This window comes from Equus asinus, chromosome 6 (assembly GCF_041296235.1).
Source record: "Equus asinus isolate D_3611 breed Donkey chromosome 6, EquAss-T2T_v2, whole genome shotgun sequence".
In the NCBI taxonomy this organism is placed as follows: domain Eukaryota; kingdom Metazoa; phylum Chordata; class Mammalia; order Perissodactyla; family Equidae; genus Equus; species Equus asinus.
In genome coordinates, this window is record NC_091795.1 from 71,227,222 (window position 1) to 71,251,733 (window position 24,512).

The window sequence follows — 24,512 nt, forward strand, 5'->3', positions numbered from 1 at the left end:
TGCCGCCGCCGCCGCCGCCCGAGCCGGCGCGGCCTGAGCGCGGGACGAGCCTGGGGACCCGCGGCCTCCGGCGCCTTCACGCCGTCTCGAAGTGGATAATGCTGTGAGGCGGCGCCGCGCCGGCCGACCCAGCTGGATCTGCTCGTCGCGGGCAGGGACTGCGTGCGCCCTCGGGAGGCGTCGGTGCGGGGCGCCCGGCCCCGGGGGCTGCGAGCGGCCGGGATCCTCGGGCTGCTGGTGAGTTGCTGCCTGCCCACGGCTCCTTTCTCTCTGCCTGTCTGTGAGTCTGTCCCACTGGTGGCCGTGGCTGCTTCCGGCGTGCGCAGTGTACTAGGCTTGGAAACGCACAAGGAGTGGGGATACCGAGGGCATCGCCTTCCCAGCTGGTGTCCAAAGGACCAAAGGGGGCATAAAGCAAGCCGGGAGGGGTTCGGGGGACACGACTAGGACGCAGGGCTCAACCATTTGTACCCACCACTTTTCAGGGTGGGGCTACACGGCTACACAGCACCCTCCGAGCTATTGACAGCCATTCTGGGCGCGTATTGCATTTTTCCATCTGAGAACAAGCCGCACATGGCTACCGCTCCCCTCCCATTGTGGATTGGCACCAGGGCCGCACATGGGTGCGCTGTGCAGATCTGCGGTGACAGTACCCACTGGGTACCCTCTCCTCACTCGACCGGGGCCTTTGTGGCTGGGGCTGCAACCTGCAGATCTGGCAGTTGAATTTTTAGTGTGTGCGTTGGTGGCTTCGGAACAGCTGAAGCGTCAAGATTTTTTTTTTTCTCCTTGAGACAAAGTGTCTTGACACAGACTCGTATCAGACATGTGAGGACGAATGGATCTGGCCAGTCTTTTTTTCATTATGAATAATACTTCATCTCCCCCACTCCCGACTTTCGGAGGCATGTGTTTCATCTTATAAATAGAAAGTAGCATAATTTTTGGCAGGACCTCCTTTATACTGTACGGTCTAGGAGAGGTCAGTTTAAAAATAAATATGCACTTGAATGTTACCGTTACCGAGAGCCGGGCTGTGGCTGGGACAAGCTGCATGGACAGCAGCATCAAAGCCGGGAGCACAGCTGTGTTGAAAGGAGTAAAAGCCCCAGAGTGCAGCCCAGGCTGTCAAGTAATTACATTTTGTTAAAAAAAAAAAAAAGTGAATTAAAATGAGGGCGGGAATAGGAATGTCAGGAGGATATTGCAACATGAACTTTTCCAGCCCTGGTGTATTTGGGGGGAGCCTCTGCTGTGTGTGCTGAGGGTGAAGGGGTTTCTGGGGAGGGAGGTGCTGGGTAGGGGGAAGGAATGCGTTAGGGAGACAAGGATTTTCTCCCCACCCCGAGCTCTTAGGCCTCACAACATCCTAGAGTTTCTTGGAGGTGCTGCCTTTGAAAAAGAACAAAAATGAGGAGAACAGCTCATGTCCATATTTGAATAGCAAAGCCAATCTTAGGGACTTCTTAACATCACTGGGAGACAAAAGCCTCGCTTTGAAGCTCTGACGATGCCCCAGGGGTATCCCTAAGGCGATTTAAAAGACTCCTATAATGTTCTAACTTAATAAAGATCTTTCATCTAATCAACCGGGAAATGCAGTTTCTCTTCTTTTCTGGTTGGTCCCAGAGGTCTTCTCTTTGATACCACCTGAAATTGATATGAGCTCTTATTGGCAGTTAAGAATAAGCTACACAGGTGTGTGTGACACAAGCCCTTGTCAGAATAGATTTAAACACTCAGAGATAAGTTGGGGCAGTTGTGAAATAAATGATAAATACTATATGGTCAAGGAACAGTCGAGAGTTCATTAAGCCTCCCAAAGAATGTAGATTTCCCAATAGCCTCACTCATTGAATAAAACACTCAGTCCCAGCCCCTGGGCTCCCAGATAAGAACTTTAGAGAAGAAATTTGGAGGCATTTCTGGATCCATGACAGTTTCTGTTTTCCAGTGGTATCATCTGCAAGAGATTTACGTTGCGAATTCCATGATTGGAACATGGTGCTGTGGCTGTGGCAGCAGCTACAGACATGAAGTAAGATGAGTCCCCCTTCCCACAAAATCGGAGCAGTGGGATTCTGTTTTGTGTCTCCATGGAACACGGAAAGACAGCTAGAGTAATGAGCATTGTACTTTTTTTTGCTTTTCATTGTAAATTGAAATGTGGCGCAAGATGAGTAAATACAAAGCTGTAAAAATTATTGCAGAAGCGCTCACATGAGCTTGTTGGGCATATCTGCTCTCCAGCTTTTCCGTTAATGTGCTGTTTTATGTCCAGCATGTTCACAACAGCGGCCCTTTTCTAAAATTCTTGGTGTTCAATAGCCTTGGGGATAAAGTTGTTTTAACCTATAGTATCCAAAGGTTTTGACCAGGCCATAAATTTCTCACAAACTCTTTGCCCAGTAGCCATAACATGTACCCAGTGGGTGGAATACAATTCATAACCTGAAGAACCTCCAGAAAGACTGCACTGAATTTTTTTTTTCATTGTTAAAGTTCCTGCTTTCAGGCTGATTTCATTTAGGCCTGCCTGCTTTCTAACCAGACTCCTGTGGACCTGTTTATTCCTTGATTGAATAAGAACTTCAATCTATTTTTAAATGCAGTAGGTTTGCAAGAGAACAAGTATAGTCATTTGAAACTACTAGATTTAGCCAGCCACAAAATCTCCTTTACGAAGTACTGAAGCCCAAGAATTCTCATCTGTCACACTGTTCACGACTTGGGTTGTTAAAGGTACTTCCTACATGAAGCCTAAATGCTGAGCACTCTTCTCAGCCCTTTACGTTAACTCGTTTATTTCTAGCAGTCACTCTGTGAAGGAGAAACTGTAAATATCCCCATTTTACAGGTGTGGAAACTGAAGACAGACCTGTTAATATAACTTGCCAAAAATTAGACAGTAAGGAACATACCTAAACATTCGTATGCAATTTAACAACCCAATACATGGATGTTGGGGGGTTCTGCATGAAAGTCAGCACCTCTGTGGGGTAAGGAGATAGGAATAAACCCTGAGGCTAAGAAACCTCTCAGTCGGGCTGCCTGAGCTCCTATGCCGGGTCTGGTGCTAATACTCGTGTGATTTGGGGCAAATTACTTAGTCTGTGTACCTTGGTTTATCAGTTATAAAATGAGGATGTTAATATTACTCTGAGCATTAAATGAGTTAAAAAATGTATAATGCACTCAAAGTGCCTGGTCCGGACTAGGCACAATAAAAGGTTGATGCTTTCATTGTTGCTTTTGTTTTCATCCTAGGTGCTTAATGCTGGTTCTTTCATTTACTATTCCTAACTACTTTTCGAGGTAGATAGTATGGTTCTTATTTTCCAGATGGGAACACAGGCTCAGAAAGGTTTACTAAGTTGGCCAAAGTCACACAGCTAAGAAAATAGCAGAATCAGGTTTGAATCCAGGTCTGTTTGACCTTGTACTAAATACCATATCCCCACCATCAGGAAGGAGGGGCAGAGAAACTGTTAAATCTGACTCTTGTTAGGGTTTTTGGCCTCTGGCAGGAGATTCTTTCCCAGTACTCTGTATCTCGCAGTACTCCGCCCAATGGAAGACGACAGTAATTGCCAGCCTAAGGGAATACCATGTGAATTATTCTCTTACTGAATGTAGTTTAATCCCACAGTATGGCAACACTCTCCTGCAGTGGATCCTGCGTCAAACTGCAGAATCAACGAGCAGTTTATACCATAAACAAAGAGATTTACTAGGCGAAAATGTGGGACTCTGGAATGAGAAAGAAAGCCCTGCCACAGCCGGAAACAAGGCATTTGGGGGTCCAGGCATGCAGTGGAGGTTAGTGTGGACCACATCCTTGCTTTGAAGCTCTAGAGGGTCAGGGGTAGCAGAGTTCAGTAACTGTTCTGGATGGTAGCTCCTTGAGGCCATGACCACAACCAGAATTCCTGGCCCTTCAGTCCCTGGCACTCAGTGGACATTTAATACATGTTTTGAAATGACGTTGCTCCAAGATGAGCTAAAGCAAGGGGCAGGAGCCACGAGTAAGCTGGGCAGGAAGGCTCTGTTCTTGGCGGAAGTTGGGCCTCCTTACAGTTCTGCACATGGCCTGAGCACTTCCAGATAAGCTTCTGGTGAGAGAAAGAGAGAGTAAGGAGGCCTTTAGACCTGGAGGAGTGCCCCAGTTATAACCCACGGGGGGCCTGCCTGGCATCCGCTGCCTTTGATACTGTGGGTGTGTGATTAGCTATAGGAGACTGCTCAGATGGAGGTGGGGGTTCTGGAAGGGATGGCTTGCAATATCCCAGGTTGCCTCCAAACAAAGGGTAATGGCCTTAGAGCCGTCTGCCTCCATTTGGAATCTTCCCTTCTCCTGCCCCCATCCTTTAAAGGCTACAAAACGAAACGATAGCCCACAAACCAGAATAAATGATATAAGTAGCCAAATAGTTCACAGCAATAGTCAGGTATGTTTCTTTCCTTAAAAAAAAATGACATATTTCTTCAATGCCATGTTTCACCAGAGTCTCGTGATAATGGACTGATTTGACAGTACGGCTAGTGGAAAAGCAGTTTTAAAAATTAAACCGTATTGTTTTATAATATGAACCATGATGTTAAAAAGTTTGTTTCTGAATGGCCAAGCCAACTGATGAGTTTGAACGCTGATGAGTTCCGAGTTAGTATTTGCATGATCCTTACTGCTTGTCCAAGTCATCAATTAATAGAATCCTCAAATCCCAAATTTAAAATTTTAAAAACCCAGATTTTCAGTGATTTGGGTTTTATTTGCATCTTTGAGAAAGTCATTATTAGCCTTCTCGCCTTTGGTTCTTCGTTAAACTGTGTTGCAGAGCTCAAACCCCTGCAGTTAGCTATCACTGCGCCACCCACAGCACCCTGAGACATGGATAGCATCAGAAAAGCGTTCTTCGGGAAACCAGTTGGATTAAGGTTCCTTTCTGCAGGGCTTTTCAGAGCATCTCATATGCCACCATGTACAGTGAATCTCCACAGGAGGATAGCATCCAGAGTTCTCAAATCATTTTGCCCACAGAGCAGCTGGCGGGACTAGTCTAGCAGGAACTACGTTCTGGGAACCATCGAGCCAGAGGCAGAAGCCCTGTTCTGCAGTCTGCCCTACGGAGCTCAAGGAACCCAACGACCTTTTAGAGCCACAAGAAGACCAGAAGATGCCAGCAAACACCCCATCATTCTGCTATTCGATAAAGCTAATGCAGAATTAAGTGGAGACAATCAAAGAGGAACTAAAGATTAGAAAACATAGGTTCTGGTCTTAGCTCTGACCCAAATTGTGTAACTGTGACCTCTTAGGGTCTTTTTCTTTCTTTTTTAATCTCTGAGATGAAGCATTTGGTGCTAGATGATTTTAGATAATCTCTAGTTCTGGAATCCAGAATCCATTGAGCCAGAATCAGTGGTACCTATTAGCATAGCTATCTTGCTAATAATAATGTAAAAATCCTGGGTTGAAAAACAAACCAGTGCAGATTTCCAGCAGAGCAGCCTGAGCCAGCGAGGAAGGCAGAGCACTTCAAAGTTAGGCCTCTGTTTAGACAGCTTACACACTGGGGAATCCGTCATGTTCTGGTGACAACTTGAAGGTCATAGTTGTAGACACATCGTGCCAATGATAGATCACTATGTGTTTAGTTGAAAAAGACCTGTTCTGTTCAAATCCATTATAATCATTTAGGCTACACGCATTTTTTAAACAAGCAAAGGCGTTTTTGGTAAAATGTGGCTTTGCCGTTTTGAAATGTATTTGATTTCTTTCCTTTTCATTTATTTTTTTAAACTTTTTTTTTTTTTGCAAGGGTCAGTTCAGACTTATAACATTGATTTTAACACGGCAGGAGATGAGGCTCTAAGTCCTTGACGGGCCAACTGTGTCACAAGGCACATGCTGCCCTTCTGGGTAGGCTCTATCCCCTCATTGGTGAAGAAGTGGGGGCAGCGGAAGGATGGGGGTGCAGAGGAAGTGGATGGACCTTTCCAAGCTCTCTCTCAGCTCTAAACTGCTATGGTTCTCTTATTCTATTTCCTTGTCTCTGAGGCAGTTCTCATAATGTTTTGTACCTTCTCCTATTGTAACTCTGCATTTAAATGATCATTTATTAGCCCTTGTGGCTGCTTAATTAGACTTCTGGCTCCTTGAGGGTAGGGACTGAATCTGGTTTATCATGGCACTCATCTTTTTTACGGTAGGACTTAATGAAAAAGCGGCCCATCTCGTCCTCACCGTGTTATCTGATTCTGCCTGGAGCAACATCTTCTCTTGGTGTTGTCAAGCTAGAAATCGTTTTCACTTACCTAACTTATTGAGGTCTTGCCTTGGTAAAATTATTCCTTCCCAGGCTACAGAACATTCAAATTCGAAGAAAGGCGCCTCCAGCCCTTTGGTTCTGGTGTCACTATCACTCAAGGTCCTCTGAAAAGCCACCACCAGAACTTCCTCAGAGTCTTGGTGGGGCGCTTGCAACCTCACCAAAGCTCTCTTGTGCTGGGTGTGATTGTGGTGGTTTGGGACCACGTGTCTGCTTACAGCACAGGCCCAGCAGCCCCAGTGCTGAAGAGAGTAAGGGTGGGTGTGTTTCCTAGTGCTCGCCTGGACCTCTCCAGCCACGGTTGTATTTATTGGTGTCTTCATTGATCATTTGTCTCTCCACCCTGGAATATAAGCTCTGTGAGCACATCATTGCAGTAGCCTCAATTCCTAACATTGTGCCTGGTGCTTAGAAGGCCCTCAGTAGATGTTTGTTGTTGAATAAATATTGTTGAATGTGAGTGACTAGCCAGGGGCCAGATGAAGGCATGCGGAAGGCTGTCTCCAAAGCCTGCTTGTTGAGTGAGTCAGCTAAAGCCACATGTCCCACTGTGCATGTCATAGCACCAAACTGGAAACTATTCTCTTGCTCTCAGATGACGTCAGAGTGAAATGTCTTCCAAAATAATGTTGGTTTTTGGCCTTCTATAAGTTTAGTGTAAGTTTATGATTATGGGTGGATTTCGTTCTGTTTTCCTCATGAAAAAGCCCTTAAGCCGTGGGCTCACCTGAGGTGGCTGGTGGTGTTTCACTTGCCAGCCTGGTGGAGTGCCACTGCTGACTTATCTCAGGGGCAGCGTGTGGAGTAAAACAGTGACTTCTTTCCAATTCCAGGTTTTTCCTCGGAATGGAGCATTAGGCTTGGAACTAGAATAGTTGGCGATTTTCACCCTACATTCAAAACAATCAGTTTCGGTGGTCAGATCCCAAGGTCTAAAAGAAAGAAGGTTGGGAGAAATCCCCACGGTGAGCTTCCAGCCTGCCTTGTTCCTGACGTAGCTCTAGTTTTTTGGAGTAATTAATAATAATCGCCCCTTCCATTGATTGTGAGCTCACTGCCCAACAGGACTTTGCGTGTTGTCTCCTCCTAAGAAGACACTCACCGTTAGTGTCCCCACTTTACAGATGAGGAAACTGAGCCTCCCAGAGACAGTCGCTGGCATTGCTCTGTGCCCTTAGTTTAATACCAGGAAGGGTGAGAAAAGTGATGAAAATTTTATAAGCTGGCAAAGCGTAGTTTGGTTCTAAGTATGGACTTAACTTCGTTAAAAAGTATTATATTTTTTCCTTAAAATTCCCTAAAAGCTAGATGCTTCTGCGAACATGTAGAATCATAGAACCCTAACATTTTACAGGTGGAAAGGCCCTTATTGCAGCCCCACTCTCCCATTCTGACATGATTTCACCCTAAGAGTTTGGGTGACAGAGAACACATATCGTCTTTGGCCCAGTCCTCTTCCAGACTTGTTTTTTAGCCAAGGAAAAGAAAGAGAATCTTCACATAAGTCCAATATATTAACAGATAATAGTAGAATTTCTTTGGTTGACGAGGCGGAAAGGGAAGGTAGGGATGTTGGCTCTACTTTCTCAGTCTCCCTTCCCTTCACCGGGGTCTCAGCAGCCTTCCTTCAGCCCTCAGTGTGCCAGGGAACACAGTGTGAGGAACCACCGTCCTAAAATACTTTGTCATATTAAATACAAATAAATCATAAGCACAAATCTATGATCGTATCAACTCTTTGTATGGACCTGTAGCTTACATGCACATACCAGGGGCTGCTACTTCAAGTTAGGAACATGGAATAGAAGATGTCTACCCTAGCTCCTGTCCCAGTGCTGGCATGCTCACCCTCCCCCACTCCCTCCCTTCCCTCTGGAATCCCTCAGCAATCTCACACTTAAGGGAAAACTTCCTGTAATGGGCCTCTCCCCATTCTAGGACTATTAAGTCAAGTTTTAGACTTCTTCCTTATGTCCAGTCCTGCTCAGCCTCCTCATGAACCTTAATTGCATGCCTAGTTCTTTCCTTGGGACCATACAGATTCCCTCTCACCTGACAGCTTACCAAATACTTAAAGAAAATAACAGTACGCCCTTACATTTTTCTTTATCTGACCAATAATTGTTGATTGTAATCGTCCCAACTCAAAGAAGACCCATTTGTTCTCAAGGCTGGAAGAATTGGACCTGGAGATAGAGGATGCATATAGGAGAAGTTAGCCCTGGTCCCGTTGACGGAAGGAATTATCCTCTGATCAAGCTGGAGGCAGGTAGGAATCCCTTCCAATTGTGGAGCTTGTTCACAGGGCAGACACAACCGACTGTGGTCCCATCTGCAACCATTTTATTGATGACTGCTACAGGCAACATTTAAGGAGAAAATGGAAGTGGTTATTTTGGCAATTAGAATGTATTTCAGTAGATGTTCTGGTTTTTCAGTTGGGATAAAGATAGTGCTTTGTGTTTGCATAGCCCTCTCTTGTTATGAAGATTTTCACACTCAGCTCTTAAAGTTAGCTGTGAGATAGGCAGGTTTGGAGTAATTATCTCCATTTACACAGGAAGTAACTGGCACCCACGTGTCTGGAGTTCTACAGGGATCCTACAGGGCTGGCCCAAAGTTTTGGCTCAGTTCTTCCACCCTAAGGGCTAGACCAGCAGTGAGAGCTCTGGCTGCTCTTTTGTTTGCCCACACATTCATTCATTTTAAAGGGCGGTTTTTTTTTAACTACCTAATGGCACATTGATATTCAAAACAACTCTTTTTTATAGAATGTCCATTATAGTTTCTTGAAGTTCCTTTGTACGTCTTGGGCCAAATAATCCAGGTTCCCCCTTAACCCATTTCCTTTTGAAAGGAAAGGTCAGGAGAGCGAGCTCAGTGTTTCTCCAGGGCCTCTTTCTTGAAGAGTGACTGAAATATAACTAGGGAGTCTGCATTCAGGGAATGTATTGTCAAATTTTTCTTGAGTCTTGCCTGTCTCTCTAAGACTTATTTGCACACTGCAGTCATGGATAGAAGTCATTTCCCTTTCAAACAGCGTGTCAACAGATATTCTTTGCCTTAATCCCAAAGATCTGTAAGAACCTGTAGACTTACTGAGGCTTGCACTGGTAGGCTTTTAAATTCTTACCTTGCATGGATGGGGAAATGTTAGAACATCTTACAGAGGGAAAAATGAAAGAAAGCGTTTGCCCCGAGAGAAGAGGCTAACTCCTTGTTAATTGATTTTGTTTATTTTTTTCTGTAGGAGTCATAGAAAGACTCCAGCCTGCGTTTTCAGCAGGGCAGGCAGGGTTGAAGAGAAAGGAAGTCGAACTTTCTCATATGTTCATTCATTCAACAAACATTTATTCAATACCAACTATGGATTAAATATAGTTGTCTCTCCCGGGAGGAAGGCAGCCTAGAGGGAGAGACAAGTAGCGATTACAGTTGAGTGTTGGTAGGTTTGAGGTAAACAAGGTCCTACAGGAGCTCCGGGTTAGAGGCTCTGGGGAACTGGCAGGAGATGTAGCTGAGGGGTGGGCAGGACCCAGATTGCTAAAGTGAGCCTCATAACCTATCTTATCTCCAGGCTGCAAGGGTGGGGGTGCCATTGGAAGCTGAGAGTGACAAGGTTACAAGAACATTCTAGATGGCTCACTCTGATAAAGACTGGAAGATAAAGTGGAAGGAGAGGAGGTTGGAGGCAGGGAGACAGGCGGGGAGGCAAATGTTCTTGTTACAGGAGAGAGATCTTTAGCTAGAAGTAAGGCCGAGTCAGTGGGATGGACAAGACGGGAGATAATGATGGGACTTGATGTGGAGAATGAGGCAAGGGGAGGAATTGGGGATGACAACTGGGGTCTGGATTTGGGTGACTTCCTGCTGTTCACCAAGAGAAGAAGGTACAGGAGGCGTATCTCAGGGCAGGCAAGAAGAGGAAAGACGGCAAATTCGCTCTGGGACAAGTTGAATAGGAAGTACTGGAGGGAAGCAAAGTGGAGATGTCTAAAAGACTAGGGGAGAAATGTCCAGTGCTGCTTTCTGTGAAGGATCAGTGTTTTCCTGGTTTTGTTTGTTTCAATTTCCAATCCGTCGTTTACTGATACTGATAGTGCTGTGCACAATGAGCAGCTGCTTGGGCCACATCCAGCTCCCCGCAAACCTGATGATCCGTAGCTCCCAAACTTGTCAGTAGTCTGACCAGCGAGAAAAATCCACAGATCATGTGCTTGATTGTTATGTCAAGAAGTTTCTAGAAGCTTACTTTCCGTTGCTTTGCTTAGCTTGTCATGGGCTGGCCCTGGTCCACAGACCCACTTAGAGTAGCGCTGGTCTAGACTTAGGTATGTGTGGGCTGAAGACACTAATTTGGAAGTTATCATTAGAGGTGGTAGTTGAAGCCATTTGCAGGAGGATTGTTGAGGGTTGGGGATGGACAGCAACCATCCGACACTGAAAATACCAACATCTAAGGCAGGGTTTCAAACTTTTTCTGTAGAGTGTCAGTTAGTATTTTAGGCTTGATAGCCACATACAGTCTGTCACAACTACTCACCTCTGACCTTGTAGTATGAAAGTAGCTCTACCAGGCTGTCCAAATCTCTGAGAATTGGGGCCAGATAATTGTTTGTTGTGGGGGGCTGTCCTGTGCACTGTAGAATGTTTAGCAGCGTCCCTGACCTCTACCCACTAGATGCCCTTAGCACCACCGCCCCCGCCCCCCACCCCCCCACACAGTCATTAGAATCAAAAATATCTCCAGACATTGCCAAATGTCACCTGGGAGGCAAAATCACCCTCAGCTGAGAAACTACTAGCTGCAGACAACACATAAATGAACACATAGATGTGTTCCAATAAAACTTTATTTACATAAACAGGCTGGGGGAGGATTGGGCCCGCCTGTTGTACTTCTCAGACCCTTGACCTAAGGAATGGGCAGAGGGAAAACTAAAAGGGCTTATTTTATAAAATTCGAGGGGCTTTCGTGTTCATAGCCCCAGAGGAGGCTCTGTAAGTGATCCAGCATAAAGAGAAGGGGATTTTTATTAGCAGTAGCTCTTATTTATAGGACCTTTGCTTACCTCATTCTTATTGAGCTTACCACCCACCTGGAGATATCAGACATAAAATCAAAAAACCGGAGAACAGGAAAAAACAGAAATATAAGCTCTACAGGAGCCCTAAGAAAACCTCCAAGCAAGGCAGTAATGAGCCTGGATTGCGTGAGGTGGGTTAGGGATTTCCTCTAGGAAGGAAGTGACCGAAGCAGGTCTTGGAGGATGTTATGAATAGTAGCTGATGGTAAGAAGGTGGGAGGACATTCCATGTAAGGAACACAGAGTTCTTGGTTTCGGAAAGTTAAGAGGGAAGTGAAGTGAAGTGTCAACAGCGAGGGAAGGGAGCTATTGTCCCTGGTGAAAACCTTGTGGTTGTGTGCAACCCCATGCACGTGCTTCCTCTGGGAAAAGAATTAACGGCACTTAATGCTCTTTTCTAAGAACAGGATGTTTGTTTTTCTCCTTGAGGCTCAGGGGGCTTTTATTACTTCAAAATTTTAATCTTTTGGCTTTTCATTTACATAAAGTCAAATTCCTTTTGAGATTCTTTTTGACAAGAGCAAAAATACTGGTAAGTCCTAGTGAGTTGGAGTTGGAGAGGCTGGTGTCTGGGACCATTTTACTCATTCTTGGTTCCTGATAAAGTCAAGTCATCTCCTCTGCCAGCTGATGTTGCGATCATAGTGTATCATTTCCTCCTGATGCTTTTAGACTTCAAGACAGATAGTCTGGAATGGCCATTCCATTCTCAATCCACTTTTGTGTCACCCCTCAGTTATCTAGTCAGCAGCAGTTAAGAGCACAGACTGTGGAGTCCAGCCATGACTGAAATCCTAGCTCCTCCACATTTTGGCTGACTGACCTAAGACATGGGCTTAATCTAAGACTGTTTCCTAAGATGTGTGTTCCAATGCTTACCTGCTTGGCCCACAGCAGGCACTCAAATGTTAGCCATTACTATTCACATGTATAAATTCCTTAGAGAATGAGGCATTTCAAATTTGCCTCTTCGTAGAGGAGCCCCTGTAGACTTGGACTGGGGGTTGCCCCTCAGGGGCAACCCCACTCATCTCTCACGATGGAAGGTTTAGCAGGGGTTATGGATTTAAACACGTCTTAACTTGAAGTTCACTGTATGTCACATGTTGTGGGAGGCAAAAAAATGAATAAGACCCAGCTCATGCTTACAGAAGAGCTCTCCGCCTAAGCAAGGGGGATATTCATTTATTCAGCAAACATTTGTGTACATATATTTTTGTACAAATAATACGGGAGAGCCTGCCATGGAAGTGGGGTGAGAATCGCAGTAGCCACTGCCAGGTTCCAAATATACCCAGTGTTGGTGTGATGCGGAGCAGCCATGTTTCAGCCCATCCAACGAGCATGGATGATTGTCAAGGGCCCTAGCAGGATGGGAGAATAGCATGGAAATCCCTTATCTGTCCTTCACCCATTAGGGAAATAGAGTATTCAAGGGGCCTAAATTTGAGGATGAGCTCTAAAGGCAAAGGATGAGGAACCCAGCTCTTGATGGTGATATGGATCAAGTGACTGTACTCTGAATTTCTGGATATCTGTCAAACCTGTTATTTTGGATCATTTGATATTACTGTTACTGGAGCTGACATTCCATAGAATAATTGCTGATTTAAATATTAGTAGTTTTTTTGTGAGCAACTTCACAAGTTACTTGCTTTTCAGCAGAGTTTAGAAGGAACATCCTAGCTGAATATTGCTGAAAACTTCAGTCAAGTTCTCTTCCTTTATTGATAGTGTCCTTGCAACTTCACAGACCAAGTCGGATCCATCAGTTACAGAAGCACGGGAGAGCAATTCACAGTAATGGCCTTATTAACTTAACTCATGTAACAAACTGGAGTGTCTGCCTTGGTCCTTCTGACCAGCCCTAAGGCTGAATCCCATATAAAAATAGTCATGATAAACGAGCCAGGCATTTTGAGGGAATCTGCCCTTCTCTTACCTTGCTATAACTGCCAGAGTTCACTGTCCATATTGAGTCCTCTCCAATAACTCATTTTAATAGGGAGAAAGGGTGTAATGGTCTCTCTTCAAAAGTGCAGACTTGGTACTTTGAGGTGGATATCCTGTCTTCCAATTTTGCTTCTAAGACATCTTTCAAATCGTACAATTAGATCCTATAAATGTGAAGAGTATACACAAATTAGCAGTGAATCTCCCATATGGTATTTGTGGGACTCTCTCTAATCAGGCTTGTAAAAGAAAAATAAATAGGAGCTGTAGCTGAATCATAAGTGAGAAGTCCATTTATAAATAATTGAAGGTGAGATGTATCATAGACTTTCTGAGTGGGCCTATAAAATATAGGCTGCTCAGTCTGGCTGTAAGTTCATTTGCATGACAGCTGGGCAGCTGGGTGCTGAGCCTTTTACAGTCTTGCCACATATAGCTATGTCTTCAGTTTAGATGCTATGGGGAGAGGATAAGAATCTAAAAATAGAAAAGGCATCTTATCTTCTCATGGGTGGAGTAAAACAGACTGAAAATATGGAAAGCATCCCCTCAGGATGCTGTTCACTGGGTGTTCTTGAGTTACATTTACTTCTGTCTTAGATTTTTATTTAAGTTCAATATTGAATTTCTATTACTATGATTTTTTGCCCCTTGAATTTTAAAATTTTGTCTGATTCAGAGAAGCCCTTCTATACAGAGATTTGCAAAAGGATTGGCATGAGCGCCCTCATTGTAGTAATATTTTAGTGTTACTAAATATTACTATTACTAAAGGTTGGCTGGTCATTCCCATATTAGTATAAACACAGCCATCTTCAAAAGGAAAGTCTTCTAGGGAAAGACTGAGCGTTTTTATAGGCAAATGTGACATGGGGCTATAAGCAAATCAGGAGTGATAGTGATAGTATTCCCTTCTAGGAGACTCGGAGGGAACAGGGACTAAACATCACCTGCCGTGCACCATCACAGAGGCTCAGAGTCAAGGCTGCGGCCCCCTAGGAGACTCCCCTCCCGTGCCTTGCTCACTGCCCTCTCCCCACGGCAACCCATTCCATCTTTTAAGGTACCTGGCTTCTCCCTTGAAGAAGCTAAAATCTGTTCCCTTGTAGCTTCTGTTTAGTAACCCTAGGATCTCAAAGAACAAGTTAATCCCTTTTCCATTCTAGTTAGATGGATCCTTTGGCTCCCCAAAGCTTTGTTTTCCCTCAGTATTTGAGTTTTCTTCAAAGTGCTCCACTTTGAAGTTTCTCACTTGTTCACGACCCAGCTCCTTGTCTCCTGCTTGGACTCCTCAGACGTGTAAGAACATGGTCCAGGTCACCTGTCCCTTCTGAAGTGTGGAGCCCAGGGTCAAATACAGTCACCTGGGGCTTATCACAGTGGAAGTGTCTTCTGCTTGTTGGCAGCAGAGAGAGATACCCCAAAGGTGGTTGGGGCTTCTTGGCCAAGTCACCATCCCTGGGACTATTGGTTCAGACTCGAGGAGGAATAATTTAATGTTTTTGCTTCGGGCTCAGATGGTATGGTGGTGCTGTGTCTGGGTGCTGGGAAGAAGGGCGCGCTGACGTAACACTGAGGCAAACTGAAAAGTGATCGGAAGCTAGGATGTCGTTGAAGGGTGTGACAACTAAGCACAAGAGGGGAATTCAGCACAGGCTCACTTCCCACAAGAAGAAAGGAAAAGGCCCGCAGGTCCCTCTGGACAGGCACACACCCCTCCCCGACCTGCCCCTGTTTTTATACATGTGTGTTTTACATTAACGCTGCAAGACATTTTTTATCCTCTCTCCACTAAGAGTTAATCTAAAAACAATTAGTAGACAAACCAAACATTCCTTTCTTAAACGGAATTTTTTGAAGTCTCTACCTCTTTGTTCTTTTTCAAAGCCCGGTGAGTTGTCAAGACTGTCATCTCTACGTAATTCAGGAACTGATTTTTGAGTGTGTCACTTTTTCATAACCCTTTGTTTTTCCCCACCACCTGTTTTGGTCTTTGCAGCATCATTCTGATTACCAAAAGCATGGTAAGGAAGTGAAGCAAAGGGCCGCTTCAGTTTTTTCTTCGTTGAATGATTATTACTGTGATTTCTCTTATTAACACTCTCATTTATGCTTAAATCAGTCACAGGAAACCAGAATTGTCTAGCCTAGTGCAGGAATGACTGCCTGACACTCTTCCTTTCTTATCAAAACCTTGGCTTTAGCTTTCTCTCAAGTCCTCTGTGTCTTGGAACCCTTGGGTTTCTCATGAATTCCTCTAAGTGGGGGCCTGTGCATTCTCAGCTGGACTCCATGCCCACACCCCTGCCGGACGGTCTCTCTAACCTTGATAGAGGGGGACGAGCAACTGACTGGGGAGTTGACTCTCTTGTTGGAGAATCTATCCTCTTCAAGGCCCAGGAACTGGAAACTTGTTTTCAGAGGCATCTAATTTCCCAGATGACTATTATCTCGAATGTCATCTAAGGGGGAAAGGAGGAGCAAACAGTGATCCAAGAACTCAGAGAAAGGGATTATCAATCATGAATGGTTGATTTCAGGGTCAAGGGAAGGGTTTTTGAGAAAAGGCTACCCATAGGAAGATTACTTTCTCTTTCTCTCTCTTCTGATTTGAGGAAGATAGTGGGAATAGAGGAATGATAGCAATGCAAGGGAGCTGGAGAGCCAGGAGAGGCCCAAGTGTGGGCAGGAGCACCCTCAAATGGTCCATTTCCTGAGAGTTCATGATGGTAGTAGAGTGCCATGGATGCGCAAAGGCTAAAAATACTCCGTTTTGCTGCAGAATACCCAGGAGGGCTCGCTTTCCACTTCTAGTCTAATAATCACGTCTGGCCTATAAGCCCTTGCGATTTAGCTCTTCCTTTCCTCTTCTCCGACCACAAGAACATCCGCTTCCTTCTGGGCAGAGATCAAAGCCTCTTGGGTGTCCCCCTGACACAGGCTCTGCCGCTCTGATTCATTCTTCGCTCTGTCTACTGCCCTGTGAGGCAGCCTCCTGGAGCCCAAGTCTCCTCTTCTGAAAATGGTGAGGAAGGACAGGACTTCGTTTTGTGGCATTTAGGACCATTCCATCATAGAATGTTGTCTACCTGCCTCACTAGCCACCTCCCAAAGAGGGAGCTGTACCCCCAAGCCCCAGCGTCTCCACCTGCCTGTGCTTCCCTCCACATGGATGCCCTGCTGCCGGCCATTCTCCAGCATCCTTGTGTCTCTTGTCTGTTCTCATTTCCTTCTGACTGAAAACCCCTCTCTTGAGATCTTTCCCATTCCAAAAAATACACACTGGTGCTGCCTCTTTGCTGAACGCCTGATCACTACAGGGAGGAGTGACCTGTCCCTTTGCCGAGCTCAGCCCTCTTGTGAGGTCTTCATATATCCACATGCTGCCATCCCAGATTTTGGCTTTTGAACACATTTTCCCATACTAATATTTGCTTTATAAGTAACTCATAGTTTCAGTAGGCTTCTCAGGACTGATGTGTAAAATTGGTTCGTAAGAAAGTGCACTCTGAGCCTTTATCGACCCTTTCATTCATTTTTTTTTTTTTTAAATAGCTGATTCATTCATATGGTTCCAAAATCCAAAATCAGGGGCTGGCCTGGCCTGGTGGCATAGCAATTAAGTTCACACACTCTGCTTTGGCAGCCCAGAGTTCACCAGTTCAGATCCTGAGCATGGACCTATGCACTGCTTATCAAGCCATGCTGTGGTGGCATCCCACATATAAAGTAGAGGCAGATGGGCACAGATGTTAGCCCAGGGCCAGTCTTCCTCAGCAAAAAGAGGAGGATTGGTGGCAGATGTTAGCTCAGGGCTAATCTTAACAAAAAAAAGAATAAAGCCAATACAAATGTATCTACACACTTTTACACCTATCTTTTTTTCCTTTGAAGATATATATCCTTGAAGCTCTTTCTGTATCAGCATAGTAAAAGCTGCTTCATCCTTTCTTGGATCTGTGTACTATTCATTTATATGGACGCACCTTAATGTATATAACCAGTCCTCCCTTGGTGGACAATTGGCTTGCTTCCAACTCCAGGCTGTTGTAAACTGTGCTGGATTGACAGCCTTGTACATATATTATTTCTTGTGTACGTAAGTTGGATGAATCTCTGTAAGAGTGGAATTCTGGGGCCAAAGGCATGTGATTTGCAGTTCTGATAGATATTGCCAGACTGCCTGCCATTGAGGTTGGACCTGTCCATGCTTCCACCATCAGGGTACACAAGGCCTAACTCCCACTCTTATCAGCCCAGGGCGTTATCACACATCTGTATCTTAAACAGACTTTGGAATGCACCCCCTTCATAATTTGGAAGCTGACTGGATTCTCAGGGAGTGTGCTCATTAAGTATCAAGACCTCAAACTCTGGAGCCTGCGCCTGGGCACTTTGGCTTAGTAGCCACATGGCCTTGGCGAAGCAACTCAACATCTGTACCTCAGCGCTTCATTTGTAAAATGGAAATGTTAACAGTAGCAGCCTCATGGGTTCTTGTGAGTGAGCTAGTACATGTCAAAGGTTGGAACAGTGGCTGGCACCTAGAGATGCTCTCAATAAATATTTACTGTCATATAAAGTGCTGGCTCCCAGGAGACGCACACATACCCTCTCCAGGACAAGCCACTTTGTTACCAGTGAAGAAACTGCCCATTAGGTTTCTGCATTCACGATGGCAGAGATCTTGAAAGAGCAGTCACCTGGGAAGAAGGGAAAGGGGCACGAATGTCCATTGATGAGCCAGGGAGCCCAGAATATTCAGAAAGAAAGGGAGGAAGCGGTCAGCATAAGAGATCATTGGTATTGGATTGTCTCTCCTGGAATCAGGCCTGGTTGGCCCCGAGCTGGAGGAGGAAAGATAACAGATAAGATAGAGGGACGGGCTCAGAGCTCTCAGATATCTTGCCAGCATCACATCGCAAACATCAACTCTTCTAAAGTTGTAAAATTGACATTTTTGCCCCAAATCCTTTTTTTTATTTTTTAACTTCCAGTGTCTTTGGGAGCTCTTAGTCCTGGCACATAGTAGAAATTCAATACAAATTATTCTTTTCAATGTCCTAGAAGCCTACATCCCTGTCATGCAGTAAATGTTTGTAAATATTTGTAGAAAGAAAGAAAAATGCCTTTTAAGGTATCTTCTTCTTCTCCCACTCTCCAGAATCTCACTGCCTGCAGCATTCCAGCTTCCACTCACCAACCCTTTTCTTTTTTCTTTTTTGTCCTTGCCCTCCCACCCTCATGTCCACATCACTGACATAAACCCAGCTTCTCCCAGGCTGAGTGAGCCTCTGGCTGGGGGCCTGCAGTGCCCGTGGTTGTGGCCAGGCAGGGACGGTGACCGGGCATCCTGCCTGGAGCCTTCCAAGAGCTGCAAGCCTGCCTCCCTTTTCTCCTCCTCCCTTTTCCTCCCCAGCACCCCCATTCAGCATTCAAGTACAGGGTGAATGTGAGTGATCCAGTCCAAGGGGCAGACAAGTGCTCTCTGGCTGCATCTTGATGGTATTTTTACTTTTCTAAATAATTTGAAATGCTCTGCCTCGGTTTCTGGCCTTGCATAACCCCCACTCCACCAGCTGGCCACAGGCAGCCCTCGCATGCCCCTGAGTTGCAGTGGATGCACTGTATCTTTCCATGGCAGCTGCCCTCCTGGCCGTGTGTGCTGAGGACACCACTCCAGTGGGCAGCTGACCCTCAGGGCTTCCCCCACCTTCTGCGGGCCCAGCACCCCAGCTGCTCCTGCAGGCAGTCATTGTGCTGTGCCCAGAGGGGCATGAAGGCAGTGCCAGCTGTCCCTGGGTGGCAGGGTCCCTGGGTTGTTGTGCACTCACAGGGGAAGGAAGTTCTGATGTTTTAGCAGGAAGATCCAAGGTTTAAACTTTGGTTACTCTTACGAGACCAGAATTAGAGTTAAAACTCTGAGAGAGAATGACTGGACCCGCTAGCATGTCTTCCTGTGCTGGGGTTTCCTGTCTTCTCACTCAGTATCAAGCATCCATAACGTGGCGTCTCCATGCCTTCCTGCCTGAAGTGGGCAGGCAGACCTGTGGGGCTCCTCCCTGTGGCCACAACAGGAGCACTTCAGGGAGGTGTGTGAGCCAGGGCCTTAGTTGGGAGTAAAGAGAAAGCGAGAGACGGTGAGTGTGTGGTCCTCTCTGGCAGCTTTGAGGTTAGCCCACGCTGGGCATGAACCCCATGGTGCTGCCTCAGCCTCCTCCCCACGCTCGAGGCTGGGGAAGGGGTGAGTCTCTCCAGCTATCATTCTCTGCCTTCTCAGGCCTGGTGCCTTCTTAGGCCTGGGCGCAAGCTGCTGCCCCAACAGAGCCACTTGTTACCTTGCCAGTGGGTGCTGGAGCACAGTTCTTGCCACCTGCCACGGGGAAATAATTTAAAACTCTTGCTGAAAGGAAAGAAATATGGGGCAGATGCAGACCTCCAGCTGCTACGAAGCAAATGTGGCTCTCTTCAAGGCACCATCTAACCCGACCCTCAGCGTTTTTATTTATTTATTTGCTCTGTGACCAGGGAGAGGTCACTGCAGAGCCATGTCAGGAACTCCCAGAGTGGGAAAGGTTTAGCTTTCCATGTCAGCTGAGGTGACTGGAGAGTCGGAGGATGATTTTCAAGAGATGGAGAGTTTCTCATCTGTAACGTGAGAGCCTGAGGGCCCCAAAACCTTCCTTGTAGCTCATCAGTTCTAATCGTGTCTTATGGCGTGTGCAGGGAGGGTGTGTTAGTTTTCTAGGTTGGTAACAAATTACCACAAACTTAGTGGCTTACAACAATACCCATGTATTGTCTCACAGTTTCTGCAGGTCAGGAGTCCAAGCATGGCTTAGCTCCATGGTCTCATCAGGCTGGGAACCAGCTGTTGGCACTGTAGTCTCATCAGAAGCTCGACTGGGGAAAGATCAGCAAGGGTCCCTCAGGTTGTTGGTAGAATTCATCTCCATAGACCCTCTCTCAGCATGGCAGGTTACTTTTTCAAAAGTGGTTATGCTCGCGCGCTCTGCTTTGGCGGCCCAGGGTTTCACCGATTCGGATCCTGGGCGAGGACATGGCACTGCTCATCAGGCCGTGTTGAGGTGGCATCCCACATAGCACAATGGAGCGCTCACACCTAGAATACACAACTATGTACTGGGGGGCTTTGGGGAGAAAAAACAAAAACAGTAAAGGGCGTCTCCAGTCTGCTAAGATGGAATCTTTTGTAATGTAACCTAATCAAGGTGTGACATCCCATCACCTTTGCCATGCTTGGTTGGTTACAAACAAGCCACAGGTTCTGCCCACTAAGACATTAACACCAGGAGGCAGATTATGGGGATTACCTTGGAATTCTGCCTACCACAGGGAGGGGACACAAGCTTATCAGTAAATGTTTCAGAAGTATTCCCAAATGAAGACCCAACCTAGTACGTACAATCACACTTTTTTCTTTGAAAAGAAGCAGTTTGGTTCTTTTCCTTCCATTTAGAATGCCTCCAAATCCTGAAATCCTTGACAGCCCAGCTCTCTCTGCCACACCTTGATTCCTGCTCCAGCTCTTTCGTTATCCAGTGTATGTCATTGAGAAAGGGTGTTTTTTTGACTCCTGAATCGGTTTTCTCATTTGTAAGAATGCTTTTCACTAAGATTTTGTTGGACACTAGCGTGTAATAGTCACTGTCACTAGTAAATTATATTTCCAGCCCCTGTCTTTATAGGACTATTCATTTTATTGCATTAATTTTATTTATATACAGAACTTAACGACGAAATATTATTAGTCCTGCTAGTGTGAACACCAAAAGAGAAAATATATTTGAAAACAAATCCAGTCGTATCTAAGGAGCTGGACTCAGTCTGGTCGTGTGGTGACAGCAATTCTTATAATAGAGGGAAAGGATTAGAACTTTAGACGTATCCAGAAAATTGTGTTCATGGCCATGTTTAAAAAGTGCTGATGTCATATGTTTGGGGTTTTTGAATCTATCTCTCGTTCCCTCCTCTTTTTCTTTTTTCCCCTGAAGTAAGACTGAGATTAGTGGACCCTTGTTAAGATTAAAGTTTTTATCCTACTTGATGGAAGGAAGCAGCAAAATAAAGCTCAGCTTTGGTTAGGAACTGGTCCTGCCATTGTTTACAGGCTCTTGTGAAAAAGACAGGCCCAAGTAAACCCAGAAGGGCCAGCTAATTATAACCTGCTTTGGTTTCTTTTCCAGGTTTCTCCGTGTTGCGGAAAGGATTGGATGATGTAACTGGCTTTTCAGAAAGCTGCACTTGGCTGTAACCCCAGGAGGGTTTCTTAGACCCCCTCTCATTTCAGAGCCACTTCTGAAGCTACTTGAGAAAAATGATGTGACAATTCCTATCAGAAACGATTTTCAGAAACATAGAACACCTGTGAAGAAAGTGGCCCTTTTTCCCTTTTGCAAAATAGACATTCTCAAATTCCAAAATGCCAGCCAAGACCCCCATTTACCTGAAAGCTGCCAATAACAAGAAAGGAAAGAAATTTAAACTAAGGGACATCTTGTCTCCTGATATGATCAGTCCTCCCCTTGGAGATTTTCGCCACACCATCCACATTGGCAAAGAGGGCCAGCACGATGTCTTTGGGGATATTTCCTTTCTTCAAGGGAACTATGAGCTTTTACCTGGGAACCAGGAGAAAGCACGCATGGGCCAGTTCCCTGGGCACAGCGAGTTCTTACGGGCCAACAGCACCTCCGACTCCATGTTCACAGAAACGCCTTCTCCTGTGCTCAAAAACGCCATCTCCCTCCCGACCATCGGAGGGTCCCAAGCACTCATGTTGCCCTTATTGTCACCAGTGACATTTAATTCCAAACAGGAGTCCTTTGGGCCTGCAAAGCTGCCCAGGCTTAGCTGTGAGCCTGTCATGGAGGAAAAGGCTCCGGAGAAAAGCAGTCTGTTGGAGAATGGGACCGCCCACCAGGGAGACGTCTCCTGGGGCTCCAGCGGGTCCGCCTCGCAGTCCAGCCAGGGCAGGGACAGCCACTCCTCCAGCCTCTCCGAACAGTATTCCGACTGGCCGGCCGAGGACATGTTTGACCATCCTGCCCCATGTGAGCTCATCAAGGAAAAGACTAAATCAGAGGAGTCGCTCTCGGATCTTACAGGTTCCCTCCTCTCCCTGCAGCTCGATCTTGGGCCCTCGTTTTTGGATGAGGTGCTGAACGTCATGGATAAAAATAAGTAACAGGACGCCGCCAGGTATTTTCCTCTGGGGTCAAAAGTATCAAAAAAAAAAAAAAACAAAAAACCACGGTTGAAGAGAAGAGCTTCACTGGCTTCATTTGCAGTTGTGTGATGGGTTTTCTAAAGTAACGTTCCTACAAAATATTTTTTTACCTGTTATGCCGTGTTTGCAAAAACAGTTTGAAAAAAAAACCTGTCCTGGCAAAAAGAGGAAGTGAGTCAGTCAGAAGCCATTTTTGGCGGGCATTGCTGATGTCCAGCTCACATTTTGTTTCCAGACACGTAGGAAATCTGGCTGGGCCAGGATTGGCACTAGCTGCGAAGGGCCTCAAGAGTCACATTCGGCAACTTTACTCTGCATTTTCTGAGCAAGAAAAAGTCAAATTTATTTAACACTTAAGCCTTTTTCTAGACTCTTTTCTATATTATATTGTTTGGGCTCACCATAGCAAATTCTTCAGTGTTAAAACTTCTCTCTGTTTTCACATTTGAACAACTTTATGGGTTTTGGGGATTTTCTTGTAGCTCTTATATTACTCTATATTACTGTATATCTATATGGCAAAATTTTGACTGTCAGCTACATGTTGGTAAGACACAAGCAAAGTATTACTGTAACTAAGTTATTTTTAAAGTTAAAATATATTTTTAATGTGCCTTTGGCTTTTTATTGCAGAGTCTACATTTTATAGATATTACATCCAATGTTGCCATTTGACTTGTTTCCATTGGGGTTGCATTGTAAGCTGTGTATATGTATGTTTGGAAAAGTGTATTCATATGTAGCTATATTATGTTTTTCTTCATCTGTTACCATACTTTTCACAGCAGCCAACAATGGATTGTAAAGTGTAAAGGCACAGATTACCCATGATGCTTCTGCAGAGACTGTGGGCTACACCACATAATGTTACTTGGAAATGTGGGTATTTTAGTACAGTACATACTTGCATTACATAGGTACTTCATACGACAAAATAAAGAGTAAATGTTAAAATGAACTTGCTTGTTTATAGTAATAAACAAAAACATTAAGAGAATGATCATTTTTTTTAAGTCCAGGATGAGAAAAATTGCTTCTCTGAAGTGTACGTGGGCCTTTCAAATAAGGTAAGAGGTGATTTCCAGCCACTCTGTAATTTTGATTATTTCCCAAAGGTTTGAGATTACAGAAACATGGCCCCTGAATTTTAGGAAAAATGAACATGTGAGATAATTTTTTTTAAGTCAACACTGATGCCAACCTCTCAACTCATGTCTGTGAATCTCCTCCCTTTAACACATGCCACAGCAAACTCTTATGACCCTAATCCTGCCCCTGTGGGACAGGTGTTTCCGTGCTGCAGGTCCCATATAGACAGGATTGAGGCCAAAAAGAGGGCAGCAAAGAGCATTTTCCCACCAAGGAACCAGAGATGCCCTGAGGATATAGGTTAAGGAAACAGGAACAGGAAATGTACACACTGATTCCTGTCCCATTGTCAACCACCCCTACCCCCAACCCCCCAAAGACAAACACTGGCACACAATAACTTTAATTTCTCCTTGAAATGTATCCCTGAAATGACTTCCTCTCCCAAACACTTCAGTGTTTTCTTACCCGGTTTGGAGTTGTCGCAATTCTATCATCTGATCATCTGAAATAACCTTTGAACTGCAGATGAAACAACTAACCAAGTAGAAGAGGAAACAAGTTTCCTGAGAGCGTTGGGTGCTTGCCTTAACTTCCCAGCTGTATTTCTATCCCACGATTTCCCAGTGTTCTTTCTCTGTCTGACCAACACCCCACTCATAGGTCACAGTTCCAAATAGACTTCCAAGCCTCTTCTGGTAAATGAGGAAGAGTCTGATGAATCTCATAATTTTTAGCCAGGCTCTTTCAACACTTTTCCCCATCTTATTATTGACTGTATTCATTCTCTCATTTTACTCT

General features: G+C 45.2%; 1 protein-coding gene across 3 annotated transcripts; it reads left to right on the forward strand.

The window, feature by feature from the left end:
- The first annotated feature begins 98 nt into the window (after positions 1-98).
- CDC42EP3 (CDC42 effector protein 3) lies at positions 99-23,580 on the forward strand. 3 transcript variants are annotated; one of them, XM_014832934.3, is made up of 3 exons: positions 100-237; positions 8,503-8,601; positions 21,580-23,580. In XM_014832934.3, exon 3 carries the CDS (start codon positions 21,816-21,818, stop codon positions 22,578-22,580), a length of 765 nt encoding a protein of 254 aa, XP_014688420.1. In that variant the 5' UTR covers positions 100-237; positions 8,503-8,601; positions 21,580-21,815; the 3' UTR covers positions 22,581-23,580. The 3 variants fall into 3 exon arrangements, with proteins under 3 accessions (XP_014688419.1, XP_014688420.1, XP_070368346.1); XM_070512245.1 differs by having other exon boundaries at positions 103-237; positions 8,483-8,601; XM_014832933.3 differs by lacking the exon at positions 8,503-8,601 and having other exon boundaries at positions 99-237.
- The last annotated feature ends 932 nt before the right edge of the window (positions 23,581-24,512 follow it).

What these genes read in the sequence shown, in the direction of transcription:
- CDC42EP3 (XM_014832933.3), top strand. Translation starts at nt 21,816, where the DNA reads ATGCCAGCCAAGACCCCCATTTACCTGAAAGCTGCCAATAACAAGAAA.